The 24,030-nt window shown below is 42.2% G+C and overlaps 1 protein-coding gene across 10 annotated transcripts in view; it reads right to left on the reverse strand.

Moving 5' to 3' along the window:
* Positions 1-24,030, reverse strand: part of MYO9A (myosin IXA) — a 183,430-nt gene that overhangs the window by 56,930 nt on the left and 102,470 nt on the right. For all 10 annotated transcript variants that reach the window (XM_040601411.1, XM_040601416.1, XM_040601417.1 and 7 more), the window contains 2 exons: positions 19,336-19,452; positions 10,135-10,269 (listed from right to left, as the gene is read on the reverse strand). In XM_040601411.1, coding sequence (XP_040457345.1) covers positions 10,135-10,269; positions 19,336-19,452 — 252 coding nt within the window. The remainder of the gene's footprint in view (positions 1-10,134; positions 10,270-19,335; positions 19,453-24,030) is intronic.

Here is a 24,030-nt window from a genome sequence, read left to right on the forward strand (position 1 = left end):
TTGTGATGTTCAAACATTAAAAAAAAGACATAAAATGTGGATCCAGACCTTGAAATGCATATATTCAGAACATGAACATAAATGTTTACTGAATATCTTTACTGGATACAGCATTATCTGAGGCATAAGAGCATGTCAAATTTGGGGCATCAAAAAACCAGCATAGGGCAGAATATCCAGCATTTTTTACATATGAAGATTAAAGGAACTCTAGTAAAGACATAGCTAAGCACTATTAAAGAGAAACCCTGCCTGCCTACAACCGACCCCAGAGCTCAAACACTGCTTCTGCCACTCAGAATAATGAATTTAAGATTAAAATATGCATGCTGAGCATCAGGAAATCCTTCCCAACTGGGTCGCAAGGCTTGATGGAAACCCTACTGCTACAAAGAGAAATCAGCCATAGTTTTATAGTTGAACATGTAGAGAAACAAGTCCCATTATCTTTACAGAAGCGTTGGATCAGTTCTGTTATCAGGACTTTATTTTGGTGCTAAGTGAAACAAACACGCTCTAAGCTGCAGCAGAATTAAAGTTTTATATATATCTTTATATACCCATGAGCCTAACAGCATCTTGGAGGTGCTGGAAAACATCTCTGCATGTCCACACATGCTCTATTATGAATTACTCCATATCCAGCCATAGTCAACAGTAAGTAAAAACAAAAGCTAAAAAGCATAATTAGAGGAGAAAGCATTAAATATTATTTTTAAGCTCACGCTTATCTACAGTACCATGCTCATTGGGAGCTATTGCTCCCCAAAACCAAACGGTAAAGTTAAGAGGTGATTGAAGGGGAGTGATCAGGATCTTGAAAAATTTAAGAGACAAGGGGCATAGAAACCCAGAGAAGAAATGAAACTGGAGAGACACGATAAAAATACAAAATAAAAAACATAGTAAGTTTCCCATCTGTCTTAAAGCACAAAACCAAGGGATTAGTAAATTCAAATCACAAGGCAGTGAAAAATCAGGCCCGAATACAAAGGTGGGGGCTTTTCCATGATACCTGAAATTTGTTACCCTATCACAGGATATCAAAGGTAAAAATTCTGCTGTGATTTCAAGAGGTCTGGAGGGTGCTGGGCATCCATCCACACAGCCTGCAGCAAGCTAAGAGCCACAAAAATATCTCAGCATTTCAGTGCGCAGGAGGCAGACATCTTATACCATTGGGATATTGCTATTAGTCACAGTGAAAATTGAGAAGCAGCCCCCCAAAATAACATTTTAAACCCAAAACCAGGGATGATGCTCTCACCTCTTTCTTGGGGATGGGAGAAGGCTGACAGCAAAAAGAGGGATAAAATGTAGCATGCAGTGCTATTTCAACTTGTATCAAGTCCAACTAGGAAATTAAAGCATATTAGAAGGCAATGTAAAACATAATGAATAATTATTTGCAAGGAACTTCGTGCAAGGGAAACATTGCATTCTCCGTTTCCCAGAAGCATAGCAACCCTGCTTCAGAAATGCTCGGGTAAATCACAACAGCAGAGGAAAACCCCACCAGCTCATTCACCTCCGCCGGGACAGAGCTAGATAAGCCCCAGGAGGTTATCTGCCTGAGCCTTTCATTGCCTAGGCATAGGAAAACCTTATTTATACAACGAAAATTCCCAAAATAAAGTAGAAAATCGACTGAAAAATCCTTTTTTCCAGTGTATCTCCACATGGGAATGCTTCCCTTCATGTTCTTCTCACAAAAATTCACATAATCCAGAGCCATATGCTTCAATGGGATGTCTAAATGTATATATTTTGCCTAAAAATTCATGACAAAACATAAGGGTGTGAAATTCCTCTCTTCTTAACTCTTAACACCGTCTGCTTCAGCTTCAGGCAGTGTTTGGAAAGTGAGAAACTAGGAATTAAATCCCTTTTCACGTCTCTCCATTCTTAGCCAACTTCCCCAGCTTAAATTTAATCTCAAAATTTTATTTAAAAAATACTACAAGTCAACTTGACGCCCCCCAAAATATAAACCTTTGCAAATGCAAGCTTAGAGCCACTAAACCCAAGCACACACATTTTTCCTTTCTTGATTGGTAGTAACAAGGTACCATCAGCCCTGCAGATGCTGATGGACAGTAAGATAGGATGTCTCCAAAAGCTTAGGTCAAAAATGAGAAATGAAGCCGTATTTTGCAAACTACATTGAAAACCCTCCAGGAAAGAATACAATTCTTAATGTTTTAAAAATTACATTACAGTAGGTCATTGTTATATGAAAAACTAAGGGAGCTAAACCTTGTAAAAGCTCCTTTCTGGATATGTCTATATACATATATACCCTACCATCCATCTTGGGGAGCTTGGGAAAGCTTTTTCAAAGCTGGAAACAGCAGCTAGGTGTGGGGAAATCCCTGCACCCAGGAGATCCACCCAGGATCCGTTCATTCAGGAATTCATCTATCCCATGGAGGATTGCTTGTTCAGTAAGTGCAGGTGGGTACCAAGAGCCAGTCCCAGCAGAATCACCCTGGCATAATTTGATAATTAAAATGAGCTTGATAAGATAAATCCTTGAGATGTGAAAACCTTATTATTAGAGAGTTCCCAAATGAATGAGACCAACGTCTGCTTTGGTGCCAGCACTTACACGCTGCAGACAGCACAGATGCCTCGAGTTCCTGACATCCCTCCAGAAGAGGATGCCAAGGCTGACAATGCTGACACTTTCGTTTATGAACAAGGACTTTTATGTTTGTTCTCAATTTAAGTAGAAAAGGAATTTATACACACAGCCATATGTATAAATATTTTTTTTAAAATAATGCATCCACAGACAGTATATATAAATATGCATCCCCACATGCTTTATAAATACACAATCTATAAACAGGTTTATAAGCCGCTCTATTTTAATGATAATATATGGCAACATAGGGGTTCTGATAAACAGCCTTCCACTGCACTGCTTCTGCCGCCTGCTTTAAGTTACAAACCACTTATGGAGCGTTGGCAGATGGCTTTGAAGCAAAGGTGCTCCCCGGGACGGTCTTCTCCTTCAAGGTGACTATCTCAGTGGCTCCTCAGCAAATGGCAAGTGAATTTGGTTTTTCTTTGGGGCTGATCCTTCGGCTACTGACAACCTCCCGTTTGCTGCATGTAGGCAGCCTAAGATTTTGACTTATTTTAATTCAGACCGTCCATCATTAAATAAAGTGTTTTAAAATAGTAGGTGCAGCCCAGGGTCTCACACACGTGGCTGTGTTACACCAGCTTTGCAGCACCCATCTCCAAGCTCAAATCAGCTTCCTGCGTTTCAGTGGCAACAGTAGGTTTCAGTCATAAATTGTATTTTTCTCTCAAAATGGGGAAAGTAGGTTTTGCATGATCTGGCTAGCAAAATACACGTTGCCACAGTCCCATTTACTCTCTTTCCAGGAGCATCCTTCTTCCCAACCTGCTCTTACAACAGCCAGGAGAAGCGTGAGCCTAACAATTCTGTGTGATCTGCTGGCACATTAATTTCTTTAATTTCTTGCTATCAAAGAGGAAAAGAAATGTATATGTATCAATGCAGTTCTTGCAAGATACATCAGGCTTAGGAAGCATGAAGAGGATGTCCACAGTGGTCATGGTCAACACCAGACTGGTCCTCAAGGCTAAATGTCTTCTTCCTCTTCCAGTCCCACTCCAAACTTGTGCCAATAAATACACTTGATCCTGATTCCCTTCTCATTCATTCACACTTACAGTGGGCTCACAGTACTCCCTAATATGTATATGTATATATATACACACACACATAGTTGTCTTGTGCTACCCCTATAAACATCTTGTTACTGTGCCAAACCAACTGTCCAAGCAGGAATTTCACATGTAACAAGTAGAAGAGCCACGGTCACAATGGACCATCCAGTTCTGCCTCAATATGGTATTTTTTTGGATGGGTTGAAGTATTTTAGAGGCTTTTAGAGGTTTCTCACTCATCTTCTGGCTTAAGAAGGGAGCTCACACAGCACAATGCTGTCCTAGGAAAATCCAGCAACATGCACTGAGGTCTTATTTTTAAAAAAAGCTGTTGCTCACAAGTATTGCTAGTGCTTTCTTTCTGATATAACCGAAGATTTCACTACATCCTTGCCTAATTTGGCTCATAGGTATTGGGAATGTGCAAGAATTTCCCCATGACTATAATTCTGGACTAACACCCAGGACCCGGCCCTAGGAGACTAGTACAGAAGCACCCTAGATCACATGTAATGCTCTCCAAAGCAAGGTGTGGGAAGAAAATACTTTTTGTATCATTAGTAAATAAAAAATTGTGTTTATTTCATCTTTATCTCATCCTTTTTTGATTTCTGGGGTTTTTTTTCAGGGGGAGCTTCATAACATACATGAGTACATATCTATCTATTGAAAATAAATAAATATACATGTCTTGGATTGCATCTCAGGGCCAGGTCCCAGAGGACAGTCAGGTTCGGTGTACCCACGTCAATCCCAACCCCGGTGGTGCAGGGCTCTGGCTGGGTTAGGGGGACAGGACTGTCCCCGGCACAGCCCATACCCATATATATTTATCCAATGTATTTGAATAGGAACCACAATCAGCAGAAAACATTATCTAACTAGAAAAGTCAAGGAACCAGCTTAGAAAAGAGGAAAAAAGGGGCTCAAGAGATGATGGCAACTTGGGAGAGGGATAACGCCACCTGGAGCAAGGCACCTGCAACTTGGAGAGCTCTAGCAAGGAGGGTGGGGATGGGGGATGGAAGAGGAGATCCGAATAAGGGGAACAGAGGCAGTTTGGGGCAGACGCAGCAGCGCTGCAAGCACAGCCTGGGGATGTGCTCAGATGTTGTGTGATGCCTGGTAACATTCCCCTTAGCTTGTCTGGCTCACAAAAACATCAGCAAAAGCCAAGACATAGGGACAGCGCTGAGATAATCTTTTTATCGATATAACCTTTGCTCTTCCTTACTACAAGACAATTTGTAAAGCAGTCCACGTTCCTAAGTCACTAGGCAAAATGTGAGCTTGAATCTTTAAAACTACCCATTGCCCAACTTGCAGATAGGAGCTCTGTGCATTTATCTCAAGAAATTTATGCTGCCAACCACAATCATGATATTTTCACAAAAACACAGATACACCACTTCTCTGCACTGGTCTGAAACTGAAGGTCACAGAATCATATTAAAAAAAACCAAGAGCAATGAGACCCTGTCTCTTTTCGATATGTAATTCTAATGTACAAAAAATGCAGAAAACTGCTGAGTCTTTCACACCAGTACGTCACACCGAGAAAGCTTGCTAGAGTATTTGTTAATGATATTTTAAGCATGTTTTCTAATTTGCCTACCTAGTATGCCACTACACATATTTGAGAGCACTACTCATGGGGGATCCATATAGTACATATTCTATAGGCGGGAAGTTGGAACCAGATGATCTTTAAGGTCCCTTTCAACTCAAAGTATTCTATGACATTATATAATGTATATATAAAATACTCTACTATGTATTATATATTATGAACTTTCATTATCTGGAGAAGCCCCAAAACAAGGGGGTGGCAAATGGAGCCTCCCTGGATCCCGCCCCGGCCATGCACCACCCTGGGGGGGAAGGACCCCAGGCAATGCTTTGGGGGACCAGTGATAACCACAGTTGTGTTTTATTTCAGTCCTGTAGTTTGAAATCTTCCTGCCCTAAAGATAACACTTAAACAACTCTAAGTACCCTTTTTAAATATCTTTTTTAAAAAATATGAGTTACATACTCTAAGCATCCTTTTTTTTCCCCCCAAATGTGAGTTACATGCAGTGGCGTGTTGCCAAACAATAAATCAATAACTTATGCAGCTTGGTATTCCTCCATGTGACATATGGCACACAGCTGACAGCAGCGTTTTTCGGAGGGCATCCGCTCTCCTACCTCCAACGAAAACAGAAATTTGAACTGAGCCTCCTAGTCCTCAACAGTTGACTTCTGATGGTTGGCTTTTGTCTTCAGAGGCAACAAAGAGGCATTCATGCTTAACTGTAGCAATGAGGTACAAAAAACCCTTACTAGAAGGAAGGGAAAATATGCCAAGCGGTAAGAGAAAGATCCTTTTTCATGATTTATTTTTAATTTAACTAATTTTAATTATTTTCTTAAATTAAATGAAACAATTTATTTCTCCTTATTTAATTATTGTATTTTATTTACCCTAAATGACATGGAAGGCTGCTGGGAAACAAAGCAGCGTAGCCTGAGAAACCTCGCATGTACAAGATGCTTTAAAGTATCACAGACATTGCAGTCATTTCACAGACTAAATAAACTACCTATCACTGCGTCCCGTGACAAATCAATTAATTAATTCACTCCGATTGCGATGAGCAAATGGTTATAATGTTCATGATTTAGACCAGACTCTCAGATGTCTCCACCTATTACACAGGACCAATAAAACCTATAGACTTGCCTAAATATTTACGGAGCTTTAGATGGCTGAGCAAACATTTCATAGGACGCATTAACTTTATGAAACTAAGTTTTTCTATCTGAGCAGGCTGAGATTTGCTGGTTGGGGCATCAAGCTCAACAGGGACCCACCCCACCAGAAAATACACTTCGCTTAACACCTGAGCTCATGCCAGCTAATCATGCTTCAAAAAAAAAAAAAAATTCTTTTTCAGACTCAGCCTCAGTTATTCATCAATTTTTTAAAACAATAAACCAATGTCCTCAAAATTGAGGTTTGGTGGGTAAACAAAAGGTAGAAAAGAACTTAAACAGCATTATCTGTGGGACAGAAAGCTACAGGATGACTTCTCAGCCTTTGAAGGCATCAGCTGAAACAGGGCAAGGTGGCTGGCATGGGGGTAACTGTACAGCTGAGCACTGGGTGAGCCTTGAGCAGGGACGGAGGACGATCAGTGAGGTCAAAGATGACAAAGTTTGGAGAATGGGCCGGGGGGGGCTCTGCCAGGCCAGAGAAAACCCACCCATGCTATGTGATGGGCAGGCTGTATTTAAGTTATGATTCCTGCAACAGCAATCTTTCTAGATTAATAAATAATCGTTATTGGTTTGAATCCAAGAGTTTGCCTACACAGACAGGCTGGGATTTATGAGCCTGAGGCTTTACCGCTTCATCAGGTTTGTCTTTCTTGTACTCTTCCATCATCTGCCAAAGCATATTCCCATGTATCGTGAATCATCACTAAATCTTCCTTTGCGATCCAGAACAGTCCGTTTAAAAAAAAAAAAAATGGTAAAGAAACATCAGTAACTCACTTAATCTAAGGCAGAACTCTAACATTTACCACTTATTGCCTTGTCCTCCTATTTTACTATAAATAGCAGGCAGAGATGCCTTATCCTTATTCTCAGGGGCGGCTCAGAGCGAGGAGTTTGCTGTTGCAAAGACCTTTGAAGACTCTCGGTACGCAGCACAACAGCAGCTGCATTTATAGGAAGCATCAGGCTGAAGCCAGACTGCCTTGAGGATGCCTCAGTTGGTTGTTTGCAAACCACTGGAAATAGTGTTGTCTTCAGGCAGAAGGTTTTGTTGTTTTTTTTTAAAAAGATTCTCAAGGCACACTGTATTAGATTTCATCAAGGAAAAAAAAAGTTAAAATAATCCCTCGCTTCTGTTAGATGACTTTGTGAGAGGTATTTTGGTTTCCATAACATCAGCAGTATGCCACAGCAACAATTACATCATGGCTAAATACCGCTCTTGCACAGAAATTCTATTACGATTTAAAGAAAATCCTTAGCGAATACTTACATTTGTCATTTCTTTTAGCAGAAATGTCCAAATACCTCAGCAATCTGCCTGCAGCCTCCTGCAAGCTCTGGAGATAAAAGCAGCATATCTCTGGGTACAAGGGAAGACCCCTCTCTACTTCAGGCGCCCACCATCAATAACCCCACTTGTCTTTCAGCCATCCAAGACATCAAATAAACCCTTGTAAAGCCACAAATATCTCAGATAAATTCGCAATTCAAAGTAATATAACTATTTCGCCATCTTTTTTTTTTTTTGCCAACACAATATTAACTCCCTATAGTCTTCACCTGTAATTCGGCAACTATCATTAAAAAGAGGTTAATCTTTGGGCCAGCTGGGAAGGAAGGGTATTCTGAAGACCCAAGATCTGAATATGTATCATCTGTTTTCTTTCCATCAAATCCAATCCTCCACATGCAGCACATAACTCCGAGAAGAGGAAAATGAAATGGTTAAACCATACAAATAATTCACCGAAGGATTAGTGCTCATGCAGCTGTACATTTATTTATATTTATAGAAAGCAAACTATGTAGAGATGACCATATTTTCCACCAGCAGAGCTTGCAGTGCTCCAGCCCTAGACAGATGACGTGCTCTGACATTAAGAACTGGAACGAGCCCTTTGCAATCAGATGCCTCTGCAACATCTCCTCTCATCCATACAGCAAATACTGACTTTAATGACTTCGTGTGCTTGACAGATTTATAGGAGAAAGCTAATTAGATCATTGGTTATAAGCCAGCCCAAGAAGAACTACAGATTGCTGCAATCAGGAGCTCTGCATATACCCCAGGCTTAGGGAGGAGCACTGACCTGCTAAGAAATCCCAGCCCAAGCACCGGAATTCCCTTATGGATGACAGCAGCTCGGCTCCCTCCCATGAAACTGGTGGAGGCTGCCAAAACCCTCATGTCCTGAAATCCCACCTCATTGAGGTACCATCTCTCTCCAGCTTTCAGGAAGGGTCCTCCTTTCCCAAGCCTCTTCTAGAAAGCTTATCAGTTACATTTATAGAAAAAAATAGCTGTATTTGCTTTGCAATAGTCTTTTAGTTTGCATTTTTATGGTAGAAAATGGTAAAACAGACCTATTCCTAGAAATACAGACAGGTTGTCCTACTAACTTCTTAAAGCATCTATTGAGTAGGGTACAACCACATACAAAGACCAGCTAAAAAACAGGTCTGAGCAGCTCTGCTCCACTTTCTTGAAGAAAAAAAAAAAAAAAAAAAAAAGCATTAACAGAGAAGCATCAAACTCTGGAGCAAACTTCCCCAAATGATCCATTCAAGGCTATACTGCTTATTTCTGACCCTTCTCATACTCAAGAAAGCTTCTTTTTTCTTACTTTTCAGATCTCTTATAACACTGTAGAGGCCCAAAATGAAACTATCAGGGTTTCTGGGAAGGGCAGATTTAATTCTCTGATCTCAGCTGGACTCAGACTGCAGAACACTGTTTATCAAATACTAGCTCTACCGAAACTAATGATAAGGAGGATTTCCCTTGACCTCACCCAAAGAAGAATTTCACCCAAAGGGAAGGCACGCAGACTGGCATTAAAAACAAAAAAGGTAATTTTGAAGGTCTATAACGTATTTCCTGCATTAGACATCCCAATTATATGTTGTGCATCCATGAAACAACATGTACTTTAGCAGTTTTCTTGTCTTGCTTGTTGTTAGATAACAAATGGTGTTTGGAGAAGCCTCCTCCCATCCTAATTAATAGACTATGCCATCTTATCATATATGTTACCCGCTAAACTATGGCCTGTATTTTTGTTATATCTCTCTCAGCACATTAATTTGAGGCTTGAAAGCAACACCCAGTCTTAACAAACCTAAAGCAAAGCCTAAAGTTCAACCCCTCCTAATCTGCCATGGCTCACGGAGGTCATAAGGACCTCAAGCCTGACCTTACAGAACACGTATGACAGAGACATTTCCCCTCCCTTCCCATGAATTAACACTGGGAAGCAAAAAACTCCCAGAAGATTGGGATGGCATTTTCAACAGATGCTGAAAAATAATTTTTATGTGATATTAAATGACAGAGCAGCAAGTCCAAGCAAAGGCAAGAAAGAAATTGCTCATGGATGAGCCCTCTGAGCATATGAGAAGGAGACAAAAGAGCAACGGTAAAGGTCCTCATGGCATTTCAGGATACTCACATCCCAAAACGTTTGTTGAAACCCAGCAAATCTCTGGCTGGATTTTATTTTACAGTTAGCAGGAAGTCATATGTTAAATTAGAAGTTAAATTTGAATAATTCAGTGTACGCTCCTTAACATAAAAGAATTAAAGGGACAATTTCAGAACCTCATCAGTGCCACAAACTCATGTCAACACTCACTGGCGTCAGAATAAATTATTTCCAGACCTACCTGTTCAAGTTTAAAGATGTGTTGGTTAAAGTAGTGCTGCAAGCGCTCGTTGGCAAAGTTAATGCAGAACTGTTCGAAACTATTATTTTCATAGTCTTCAAACCCAAAAATATCAAGTACTCCAATGGATAAAGTCTGCAAGAAAAGTAAGAATGAGGATTAGAATAAAATCCCATAAATGGATTATTTGTACACAGTACATAACCAAAAGCATACAAACAGAATTAAACATACTTAATAGCAGGACTTTTAACTGTTACTAGAATTGTTGATACTATGCCATCTAAAAGACTTCATCTACATCAGAGAGACAACATGTAACTTGAGGTATCTGGGTAGATTGCTGTTTTCTAAAAGAAAAGTCCTTTTAGAGTTAGTGGTTTGGGGTTTTTAATTTATAGACAAATTGCCATCTTTGAAGAAACTTGAACCCAGTTCCAAGTTATTCGATTGGATTTAAGACAGTATTTATCTTTTGAGATAATGGGGATAGAGCCTGGAAAAAAAGGCTTACACCACGAAAACAGTCCAGAGAAACACGCTTACAAGGGGAATACAGGATGTCTAGGCTAACATGCTCGGGCTGCAAGCCTTCTGAAGAAACACGTACACAGCAGGGGTTTGCACGGAAATAACCCATTGCAATGAAGGAAAGTAAGTCTGGTCAGAGGTACAATACTATTATACAAAACATCCACCTTGCACATCAGATGGATCAGACGACTGTTTCCTACTAAGAAGCGTAACCCAGACGGACTGATTTTTCAAAATGTGGAGTCGCTCTCGCCTTACTGAAGGGGATTGTAAAGGAACGCAAAAATAGTAATGCTGCTGCAAAAACGGGCTCAAATCCACCCCGAGTAAGTTTCCTTCATAATCAAAAACTTAAAGCCACAGAGCTGTTGAGCATATAAAACAAAAGCTCCTTTTCTAACCTAAAGACCCAAGAGCGTGCTTTCCCTGCCTTCTGCACCCTTTAAAGACTTGGCTACTGCTTGCGTTGAATGGAGGTCTCTGAGCAGGGAAGGGAACCAAGCCTCATTTCCCATGGACCGCTGTCCTAGGGCTCCACGCTCTGGCACAGCCACCCCAGCCCCTGCCACCAGGACACAAGAAATGCTCTGCAGGACCAGCCCAACACCTCCAGCCGCGGCAGCAGGACATCCCACCCTGGCTTGACGGATACACTCCTCCCGTTTAAACCCCCTGAACTTTGGTGCAGGCAGGTGCTCAGCAAGTAAGCCCAACCAAAGTTAATCCTGCTGTGTGAGGCTATCTGTTACAGCTCAGCACCAAACCCAAAAAAACCTGTTTGGCTGGAAACTGAGCTGATAAGCAGCTGAAACTGCATTAACGCAGCAGAAAATGTGACGGCAAATCACCTGCTTTACACTATGAGCATGTGCAGCCCTCCAGGCCCACTGAGCTCTCCCTCCACAGCCGCTGGCTGCACGGCAGGGATGTCCCCTGGAGCCTTTCAAGGTTACACCTCAAGGCTGAGACATCCCTTAGCTGACCACCAGGCATCAGTGGGTTGGTAAGTGACATTCTTTGCATGCATGTAACATTTAAGGTACACACAGTAAGCTTCAGCAATAATCTCCGCATCCCACACTAATTTTAAGCGTAGTAAACTGTAAAGTATTGACCGCCAATCCATCTGTACTTACTAATATTTTACATACCTAAATTTACCGATTAGAACTCATTAAACTAACTACTAGCTCAGACCTGGGCAATCTCTGACTCTTCTCCTGCGACACCTAGGTATGTCAGCATGGCCCTTCTGCGGTCCAAACCCCTCTTCTACCACCACCCACAGTTCTGGGATGAGGGAGATGGAAAGGCACCTCTGTGCTCCCTTTAGTTCACGGGCAAGAGACGTGTGAAGAGGTACCCATCCCATCTTCTTGGTAACCCACTGACACTACGATCCCTCAAGTCTCTCAGGCCAACTTCTAGAAGCTCATGATAGAGAAGTGTTTTCTTTTACTAAATCCATACCCCACAACATAAATTGCACGATTTTGTGAATTACAGTTCTAAATCACCTTTTTCCCACCACTTTAACAATTTTGCAAAGCTCAACCGTATCCCAGCCCAGCCTTTTCTCCAAATTGAAGAGCCAAAGACTGTTTAGTCTTTCCTCTTTCCCCTCTACCTACAATAACATCTTGAGATGCTCATCAAGACGTGAGCGCACCAAGGTTTTCTCTGTTGGCAAAACGAGGCCGATGCTGCTGTGAATTCACAGCTTGCTTTGCAACCCCTGCCCCTCCCCCCTCACTGAACCAACCCTGCTTCCCCCATGCCAGCCAGGCAAGGCACAGCAGCAGACCCCCAGTCACATGTACTCTGGCCCACAAGCAAGTGCAACCCATCACCTCCTGGCTCAGATTATCCCTCCTTCCCTTCATGGGAGTAGAAATGTGGACCTTTCTACTTTGTGTAGGTACTGGTTTTCATAAAACTTGAGTGCTCTGACTTTTGGATGGATTTCGTAAATCCAGCAGAAGAGGGGCATGGGGATGTGACAGCAGATAAACCTCACTGACACAGAGCCAGGGTGAAGAGAGCCTTAAGTAGGTATAATTTTTGCTGCAATTTCCAAGCTTGTACATGACTGTTCTGTTAAACAAGTAATTAATAATTAGTTACGAATAGAACTCACTGTGTTCACCTAGCGAGCCTGTTGTCATCAGAAAAGGAGTGAAGAGCCTGAAGGACACGTGCATGGAGAGCTCCACTGGCAGTTCGTTAGCGAACCGCTCACTGGGGTCTAACCAAAGCCATCTCACTCACACACGGGCTCTGTTCATACGTTACAATTAATTAAATAAAAATATTGAGAGGTAAAAGCATGAGCACTGGTCAATGAACCAAACCTTAAGCAGGGAGGAGAAACACCCCCTTCTCACCACCTCAGAACAGCCTGGCTTTAATGTTGGCACAGTGGTTTTAATTTTATTGGTCTTATCTGCACTCTGGATTTCATAAGACTAGCCTAACTCCACTGCCAGAGATACCACTCAGACTATCTATGCTGCACTTTGTCTGTTTTCAACAGATCATATAACGTGGGAAGAAAATATTCCTTCTGTGCTCGACTCCCGAGCAGGGACCCACCTACAGCTGGGGCAGACGCAGCTGCCGTGGGCAGAGCAGCCGCCCGGCTCCCGAGCTGAACCTCCCCACGATACAGGCTTTGCCTGCCGGAACAAGTGAAAACACAACAAACAAAGCAGCACACAAGCACACTGGTAAGACCCTAACCCACTTTCCCAAGAGGTCTTTGGCTACTTTACCCTTCGTCCAGGCTTTTCTCCCTATCCCAGGGCCAGACAGAGTCTACCTCCTCACGCCTACCCGTGCCATGACAAAGATGACTACTGAAGGTCCCTGGCCAGCTTCCCAGAAGTTCACATCACTTGGCAAAATGCCCATGAGAAACAGCCACTCAACCAGAAGATGGAAATTGGGAAGCCACCAGACCAAGGACTGAGCTTGGCAGAGGGATTTGCCCTCGCTCCTTGCGTCTCCAGGGTCAAGCACCCTTTTCCTGATAGTTATTTCAGTTATAAAAGAATCCTGTTAAAAATATTATATTTTGAAGTTGTCTTTTAATAATTTTTTGCTGACAACTGAAATTAAACAAGCTCAGACAGGTAAAATGCATAGAATTAAGAAAAAATATATCTGTATTTAGCAAAGTCACTGCAGGTATCAAACCACGTGTACAAGAGGAGGAGAATTAATCCTGGCATTGTCACAGAGGGAAAACCAAGTGTTTTCCTCACATCGCTATGTGGAGAACTCCTCAGCACCTCCAGAACACACACTGGAGATGTGGGGTTCATATGGAGATACGGGTTTCACGCCAGACAAGGCAGGGCAGAGCTCTGCGGTGAAGCAGGCTCTCTGCCCTCTGCTGCAGGAGCCAGCATCACAGAGCCTGTGAAAGAAAGAGGCCAACACATGTAAGTTGGTAAGGATTTTAAAAACAAGAAATCGGGAATTTATGGCTATTTTCCTACCTTCTGCTGCCCCCCTCAGAATCTCATGGTACCTATGTAAAAGGGTTATATCACTTTTTCGATTATAAAGCAGCCCAAATCTACCAGTACAGAGTCATTTCTTATATCAATGTGAAACAAAATTATTTTCATTGAGGTATGCATAAATGAAATTATTTTGTTAAACCACCTGACAAAAGCCTGTAATCTGGCTGTTTTTAAGATGAAGTTTGCAGTCCAATATTTAAAGAAAATAATCAAAAGAATTTTACGTTAACAAATCTTCTAATTCTCCAGCTTCAAATTCACAGTTTGAATGAGTGCCATAAGGAAATCATGCTAAGGTATAATATGATTTAGACCTCAACTAGCCAAGCCTAGTTTACATGTCAATGCTCTTCCTTTACCAAAACTAACATTTAAGATTAACAAGTACACAGCACAGACAAGCCTGTGGCAGACCACCGTATTACTAAGTATATCAAATCTATAGCAAAATTCCTGTAATTATAAGTGTATGTACACAAGGATTTTCAGAATTTGGGCAAACTCTGGCTCAGTAAGGACTTTCTGGTTGAGATGATAAAAAGTGACCTCATGCTTTTCTAAAAATGTCACAGCTGTGACACTTAAACACCAAGCAGGAGCCTTAAGAGCTTTTGGCAAGTGACAGTCTCGAAGCACCTGAATAGACGCTCTCTAATTCCCGAACCACCAATAAATAGAATCGCTGGAGCTGATTTATGTCACCCCAACACACACTGTGATGTCATTCCACCACAGAAGTATATTTTGGCAATCTCAAATAGGTTTGGTTCAAAATCTGGGGAAAAATATTTTTTTATCTGTGTTTAAAAAAGTATCTTTTTTTAAACCACTACTGTAAAAAAAAAACCAAAATCAAACCAGCCCAAAACCCTGTCACCACTAAATCTAAAAGGCCTTCTCCAATCTACGTTGTCAGAAGAGGCAGTGATTTGCTACAAATTTGTAAACTGGGACCTAAAGCTAATGAACAGATGCACATTAAACCCGTTTTGTGTTCAGCAATTCTTCCTCTGTTTCAGGTCAGATAGCCAAAAATTAACTAGTTGATTAAATTTAAATTTATTTTCTTCATAGTCATGAACTCTTCATGAATTCAACCCTGAGTTTTCTTCAAGGCCGTGCATTAGCATTCACCACCATCGCCACATACACAGCACCTCACCTGAAAACAGCAGCAGGGGTATTTAGGAAGAAATTAAGACACTTCACAAGAACCAATGGGAAAAATTAAAAAAAAATACACCTTGGAAGAAATGCTTTTTGGTCTACCATGATCTACACTACATCATCATTTTATGCAACGAGATGGACTTTAACAATTCTTAACCTAATTTACAGAAGGGGAACTAAATAAGAGACTCTCTGAGGTTTAGTAATCTAGCTCTCAAGAGGAGGAACAGTCTTCGACCTTGTTAATAAAGGTCAAATTTCAGACAGTTTGTAGAGGATTATGAGAACATCGAAAAAGCTGAAAGCAAGAGAGAAGACCAAGGAAAATGGAGTCAGAGTGAAACTGATACACAGCAGCGCTGCTACAAGCATAAAACAAGCCATATCAAATAACTTATTCACAACTCAGTACAGAAACAATATGCTACAAATCCTGTCAGCAAACAAGATAAGCCAAATCCCGCTGTGTTTTCCCGAAATAATTCACTGTACATTTAACTAAATTTGGATATCAAAGGTCTGATTTACATCTTCCAAATACTTGCTTGAAAAACAGTGGAAGAATGATGGCTGGGTGTTTATTTTTTTTTATCCAGCTTCATCTTTTGATCTTCTTACTGCTGACATCAAATTGGGATATGAAAATTGTCTTCATTCCCATTGTCCCAGATTCTCCTGGGGTTTGGACATTGTTAGGATCTAGGTCTTCTTCCCACCTATCACTAAACCACCTCGTCCACCTGCAATAAAATAGCCCTAACTAGCTATAAACGGCCTCCCCGGCACATCCCACCTGCATGGCGGTTACCTCCGGCACCAGTCTGGCTGCACGTGAGTTTTGGCCAGCACCAGTTGCCCAGGTGGCTGGGGTAAAGCTGCTGTGCCCCAGCAGAAGCACGCTGCTGGAGGCTGGGCTGGCTGCACGCGTTGCCACAGCCCACGGTGGAGAGCAAACCTGGGATCGCGCGGATGCTGTACGTGCATCCGTAAGTATTTATTGTCTTCTGCAACCTCCAGCCTTCACGTCAAAACCCTGCGCTACCGCAACCAGATGAAGGGTAGCTCTGGTCAAGCCAATGTCTGTGAAGGTCGCACAGGTGTCCATGAATGTTTTTATAGGACAGCTGAGCATGACCAATGAAATAAAAATTTACACTCACAAAGAGATATATTTTCATATTAATTTTTCTCATCAACTTCAGGCGCAGTTCTCCCATATATACTCAGAATTCCGATGGTTTTGAGTCTTATTTTACCTCTGCAAAACACAACTGTCATATAAGAAAGCCTTCTGCCAAAAATCCACCATCTAACACCCTGAACCTTTACAACCTACAGGATTATTTCAGAAGATTTCTTAAATGTCAGAGGAATATTGGTGGCAAGCGTGGGCTGGGATTAAGTGAGGACAGTTGCTGCAGGGTGAGTCATACTGCTCACCCACTGCAAACTCAGAAGTCAGCAACGTTTTGTGGTGAGGTGCAAGATTGTATTTTTCTTTCATAAATTAGAGACTCTGTGCATTTAGAAGATTTTTTTTAAGGAAGCTGGTAGATGCCAGCAAGTAGACATCATCCAAGTGCTGAGATCCTGCCTTGCAGCAAGGACCTATTCCCAGGGTCCAGAGATGCCCCTGCTCCAGTCTACCTTCCAGCTACTCGTTGGTGTTGCGTAACCTCAAGACCACACATGGGAGATTAAGAAGAACCTATATCCTCATCTGGGGGTTCTTCAAGCACAAGCTGAAAAGGATTTCAAGAGGATTATGAAGTGGTTGGAAAAAACAAATTCATCAGCATCAACTTGGTTCTTTTAGGGCAGAGAAGAGTGGTAACTGCTGGCTGGTGTCTCAGCGCCTGGGATGTCCTTGGCCACTCAATGGCAGTGACATCATTCCTCAAGAGCAAAGGAGCAGGTATTCCCAGCCCTGCCCAGTCCAGGTAGGCGCTTCTCCTCCCTCTGTGCTGGAAGGACCCAAGTCAGGGGCTAAAAAAACGGGGGTGAGGAGGTGACTCTGGAACAACTTGACAGAAAATTAGCTAGTCAATGTTTAACGAAGCCGCTCTTGGCAGCTCTGTGCAACACACGTACACTCTCTTCTTTAACCTCCCTACCCATAGAACGGGCACGATTCGTGCATTTTCATGATTCTGGAGTGACTTGTGAAAAATCAATCAACGTTCATAGAGAACTCTGAAGAGAAAACTAATTACACTCCCGTCTCTAGAAATATATATTTCTCAGTATTTTGTGCACTACCTTCCTGTTTCAGCAAACCTGGCTGACATACAGCCCAGCACCGCTTCGCTGGACCCCTCTGCCAGGGGGAGCCTGACGCTCCTGCAGCACCGGATGCTGAGTGCATCCCTCGCGCAGGGCAGCACCGCTCAGGCGCCTGCTGCCTGACCTGCACCTTATGGCTACACTGTGCGACCCTGGGCAAAAAGAATGGGTTAGAAAACTGTGAATTGTGAATTTGTGAGACGATATAAGGAGATGGGCAGGGTGAAAGTGGTTACGCTGCACAGCATTCTTGGCTGGAGAAAGCAGAGGGTTAATATGCAGCGGCAATGCTGGCAAACAGCACAAATTTGGGCTGTTCTGGCTCTTACCTGCTGAGATTTGGGGTTGGCAACGAAAGTTTAATGGCCCGTAAACACCTACTGTTGTTCCCTGCTATTACAGACATGTTGACTAAGCCAACAATAGCATCCTAGTCTGATTTTGTATTTAAATCTCATGGAACAGATGTTTTTTAACTGTCAGTGGATCATTAAAAATGAATCTGTATTTGAGATGCATTTCCTTGTCAAAACAAATCCACCTTTTCTGCTTTGCCAAATACATGAACAGAATTTGATTTTTTTTCTTGACAGCCCAGACAAAACTTTTGATGACTTGCAAAAAAACATCAGGAAAGAACACAACATTTTGGGTAAAATATTAAACAGAGGGGAAGGAAGCATGTGCAGTCATAAGACACACTGGATGTTATTCGCTTTAACAACCTTTCTTGTCAGAAAAGCATATTACCAACTTTTATATGCATGTATTTATTGCCAGTCTATAATTAGGCTCCGCAAGCATTTCTATGCAGTTACATAAAGGACCAACTACACTGCAAGCCTCTGCAACTTTGGTCCTACAACATAATTCAAACGTCATGTTAGCACTTTGCAAAACTATCCTCCTTTTGGCAGCTGCAGCTTCAGCTCAGATGTACAACCCCCCTGAACCTGCCCTCCTGCCACCCCCCATTGCTGGCCCAGGGTAGCTGGCAAGATGCAGGTACACGTGTGCATGGGTGCATCCGTACAGCCATGCTTCTGGGGGTCAGCCCCCTCCCAACACATGCTCCCAATGAGCACGGATGAATGCAGGAAAGATTTGGGAGAGGATGTCCTGGGTCGCGGCATCCAGCCCCTGCTACTGCAGGAAGCGTCACGTCATCCTTTCCATCAATTCCTCGGGAAAGCGGGTCAGCACCGCACTGGCTTTGCTCTTCCCACCGGGACGTTTTTCCCCCCTAATCTCACTTTTCTGCTTGTTGTAGATGTGCTACCTCAGTACCTACGGACACCACAGCTTGTTTATTTTCATGGAGCAACTTCATCAAAACACCTCCAGTTAGCACGGCTTCCCTTTTTCCCCCCCCTCATTTTTATACGGTCCTATATTTCACACACAAGGAGGAAAATTATTTGGCATGGCTCCTGGAGGGGGTGTGGGAACAGGCTTTTGTGGCTACAACAAAACCTCTTCCCCAGCTGCTTTGGGGATATATTATTCAAGGTACTGCACCCTTCCCGGCTCAGCAAATGCCACTTAAAGTAGCGATGTACTCAGTCTAAAGTATTAACCGAGGAAAAATTAACTTCATGTTAAGTGATGTGCTTGGGTAATGTTTTATCCCGTAGTTACCTATTTTAAAAACACAAGACTACAGCCAAAAGAGCTGGCAAGATGTTACCTTGGTGCTTTCTTCCACGTCCTTTGAGTTGAGAAGTGCGTGGTTAATTCTGAACACTATCCAGTCGAACAGGGCGCTGTACAGCGATTTAGCCATGGAGTTTCGCACTGTCACAGCCTGAAAGGGAAATGAAAAAAGCTGATTGGAAGTGATGCCTGCCACTAAGACAGGGTTTGCTTCTCAAGCTCCCACATCCGATTTTCATATTTCTCCCTTGCCAAAGCTTTTGTCCGCTATTTTAATTTACGCTGCATATGCCAATGGCCCTGATGCCATTGGGTGTTGGTTGCAATCCCAGGGCCATGCGACGTGCCCCCTGACTTTGGCTTGGTTTCTTTTGGTGCATTCAAGCAGATGATGCATGAGATCACACCACAAATCCCATCAGTGAAAAGAAAATAAAACCTATACAAATATTAAAAATATATTAAAAAATTTAAAAATACATATTTAACTTCACCAAGATCATTGAAGAGTTTATTCAGGGAGAAAGAACGGTGGGTGGACATTGCACAGCAACGACAACAAGTGACATGAAAGCACACGCTGGGCAGGCAGCGCCTGGTACCAGCAGAAGGGTTACAAAAGGGCAGGCTAAACCCCCTACAGTAAATCTGTGAGCGTTACTAAAAACTTTGTTTCCCAGGTACTGCCAACATGAGCTACAAATCAGGGCAGGCAGACTGACTGCTCCTCCAACAGCTCTCCTGGCAAGAGGAATAAAACCTCTGGAAGAAAGGCCAGTCCTACCACAGTGCTCACGGCCACAACAGTGATGACAACCAAGATCCAGGGAGGGTGCCTGGGCTGCACCTTCCCAGACACGTGTGCTTTGGGACAGGCACCAACATACGTAACCCTAAAGCCATAATTCATATTTAAGGGCTACCTTTGTTCTTGCTGCCTGTGATTCTTCCTTGGTTTAAACTATTACCTTGAGTTTTATTGCAGCGCTTTGGTACATACTAGTCACTTAAAATCTTATGACACCAGCTGTAACTGTTAAACTTCAGTTCATTTTAGCCACTGTAGAAGAATAAACAAGGAAACAGAAGGTTCACGCAATTATTTCATTGAGACCTTGAACTACAACGAATCAGTGGCTTGTCACACTTTGTCTTGTAGTCCTTCCCAAGAACCCTCCCTTCAAGGGACATCATCTGAACGGCCTTATTTCACTGACCCAAACCAAAAGAATAATGCTCACGTAGCATCATTTCTCTTCAATTAGCTTGTTCCCACCTCTCTTCCCTTTAATTCTTTATGAGAGCATTTTTTTAGTGCGAACACAAGCTGTTCTGCCAACATTTTGCTCTTAATGTGCAATTAATCCAGTACACCGTGTCGCCTTCTCGCCCTCTCAACTTGGAACAGGAGAAGGCAGCAATGTGGTCCACAACTGCAGATGCTCGTGAGCTCACATTGTACCTAAGCCTCTGTACGCTGCTAACTGTTGCTTGGGGGGAATAAAAAAGTCAGATAAGCCACGTTGCAAGGACAATTACAAAATATCACAACAGTTAAGAAAGAATTGCTTGCTTGCCCCAAAAAAGCATTGCTACAAACCAAAACCAAGCATACCATGAAAACAGATGAGCAACAGGACCAAAAGGATTTGTAGCGCAGAACCAAAATAGCACTTTTAAAGACTAAGGGTGAGCTCTTGAAATGTCTGAGCTATCCAACAAGTGTTGGAAAGCAGCTGGCATTTAGCAATCCAAACAGGTCTAGTCTCCAGTAACTTGTTTTTTGTTCCCTTTACTGAAGAAAAGGTTTTGGGGAGGGTTTTTTTGGCTGTTTGTATTACAAGCAGCATGGGAGGGTTGAAGGTTTTTTTTCTGTCGTTTTTATTTTTCACATTTTCTCAAAATGTGGGGGAATAATTCAGTGACTAATAGAAAATTTAAAGACCAATTCTCTCACTCCATGCTCCATCTCATCTTATTTGATTGGATAAAGCTGGAAAACAATCAGTGCCACTGTCACACCAGAAAAATTCAGTCTCTGGGGAAAAACCAAGGCCAAGACCCAGGAATGTTTCTCGCTGTCATCATGCTTTGTCCTAGCGTAAAGCAGCCCAATTAACTGCTCCAACACAAAGGCATGCAATTAGAAAGGAAAACCATTTCTATTTAAAGACTACAAACAGCAGCATCGTTTCCTCTATACCGTCACATATGGGTTTATATTGCAATACTTTTCTTTCCCCCTTTTATTAGAGGCTACAGGGGATGTGCAGGTCTTTGCTGAATCATCCTCCTTTTTTCTAAAATAGATGAGGACATCATTAAGCCTGCACCATGCCTGCATCGCCCAGTTTCCTCCAGGGATGTGCAGGGCGGGCTGTAAGCCATGGCTCTTCCACCTCAGCTACATGGCAAGGGCAACCCACGGAGAGCTGCTTTCCTTGCTACGCTTGGGACTCAAAACCACAATCAACAGCCCAGGTCTCAGATTCTTCAATATTTATTTTTAGAAGTGATGGCTGTATTGTAAGACCTGATAGGAAACTCTCAGTAAAGCAACATACAGAGAATATAGACAGGGCAGAGCAGAGCACACACATACGTAGATTTCATTTGCAAATTTATTGGCTCCTTGAGCCAATTTCTTCTCTCTGTTTTACCAACAAATCTGGAGAATTCCTCAACAGATGTGCCATCAGAGCAGACTTGTGGTGGTGTGAAAAACAGCGCTGCACCCTGCACGCTCCCCAGACGATGAAATGCTGCGGTGCCGAAACTGGGATGCTTGCTTTGCCAGATACTCGCAGTCTCCTCACAGGATTTCCACCACACACAGAGCTAAAAATCTGACTTTGGACACCCAAGTTGCTCCAGTGCTGCTGGGTGCTATGGAGTCCCACCAAAAGGGGCTCTCCAAGCTTAGCTCCCCACCCCTGATGGACCTGCTCATGAGGAGCAACGTCCACCAGCACTGGGAATGAAGTCCCCAGCATCCAACATCCACGGCACCCGAAGGCTGCAGCACCCAACCGGCAGCAGCTTTCTAAAATGAGGCATTTTTAATTAGCTTGAAGATTTGAAGACAGCACTTTGCCTTCTTGCAACATTAATTTAAAACGTATCAGCAAAAACATTAACCTATTTCATATGACTCAAGTTTTGGGTTTTTTTTTTCCATTTAAATAAATTACTTTTTCTTTAGAATAGATCCTGGATGATGTTACATTATAAATAAAGCCCCTCACTATCCTAAACAAATCTCAACCTACCTAACATGAAGATCATCAGTGAATATTATTTCTTTTCAAATTAAGGAGCTGCTGCAATTTCAAGAGTACGATTTCACATTTCGCTCCAAATTGTTGGAATAGCCCGCTTTGAAAACAAGTTTTCCACTTATATTTTTTATTTAAGCCATTCACCTTGCATTGCCATATGCCACCATGCAGACAGCTCAAAAAACCACTAGTCCATAAAACCCTTGAAATATAAAAAAAATAAACAAACCCCACCCTGTACAGCTGTTTGTCCTTTTCCATATGTTTTGCTTTTTCTTTTTCTGTTCAACAGGGTAAAGCTGCAGAGGCATGGCAGGGTAAAGGGTGCTCAGCCTGCCCCGCCATTCCTGCTGCTCACGTCACGACCTGTTGTGCGACACTCCAGGCACTCTGGCTTGTGACTCAAGGAAGGATTGCACCATGCACTTACATCCACTCCTATGCAGCATGGCATTTCAAATAAGTGCTTGAACATTTGCTCCTATAGTTATTCGGGTATATATTTATTCCTGTCTTTATTATCCTACATACATTAAATGTGAATATTGTCTGAAATGTATAGGAAATATTACATATGGATTGTCTTCAGGTAGTCACCTACAGCTTCTTGTCTCTTCTGTAAGTGTCATTACATGACATTTAGGCAGATCTGGAACACTGTGGCACTCATCAAACCATTTTTATTTCACTCACAAAGCAAAATAAAAATAGCTCCTGCAACACCAAAGCAAATCTCTCTGGCATCAAAGCGAGCGCAACATCTTGCACACATGCAAAAATATTGCCGGCTTGAAAACAAGATCTATCTTAAATGCACTTTTTAACTTGGCAATTCAGGAAATAATCTGAAGGCAAGGTTTTAATCAATAGGTTTCCTGCTTAGCAGGCTTGCAAAGATATGTATTTTATTTATTATATGCTAGAAATGCTACTTGTTGGGGTTGGCCAACTTCTGGATTAAAATATCTGGGTTTCTTTGTAAGACTGTATTGTCAAATTAATTGGCCTGAAAGTTTTCATAAAAGGCATCAGATTCAGGCTACCTTAAAAATAGATATACTTTGGAAACATCTGCCATAAGTATCAAGGGGAAGACAGACTTAAAAATTAAAATCTCTCTTTGAAGTGTTTTGGAGCAAGGACTTAAAGAGTTTCGGCAGCAACAGCCTGTGTTTTAGAGGCGGCAAAAGATATAATCTAAGAAAACCAAATTTGCTCAAATTAAAAGCCTCTGTAAAACACATTTGTATGTGCTCAGTAGATTCTTAATTCATAAGATTACAAACTCTCTAAACATACAGGAGCGCATCTTCTGCCTGCTGCTGTCCCTACATCACCACCGCTCCCCACCCCAGGGTCAGGATTTCTTACTCCTGCTATTCTGCACTCAACTGAGATGGGAAACTGAGTAAAGGTCTTTTTCTGCTGGCATTATTCAAAATATTTGATGG

This window comes from Falco naumanni, chromosome 7 (assembly GCF_017639655.2).
Source record: "Falco naumanni isolate bFalNau1 chromosome 7, bFalNau1.pat, whole genome shotgun sequence".
Lineage (NCBI taxonomy): Eukaryota > Metazoa > Chordata > Aves > Falconiformes > Falconidae > Falco > Falco naumanni.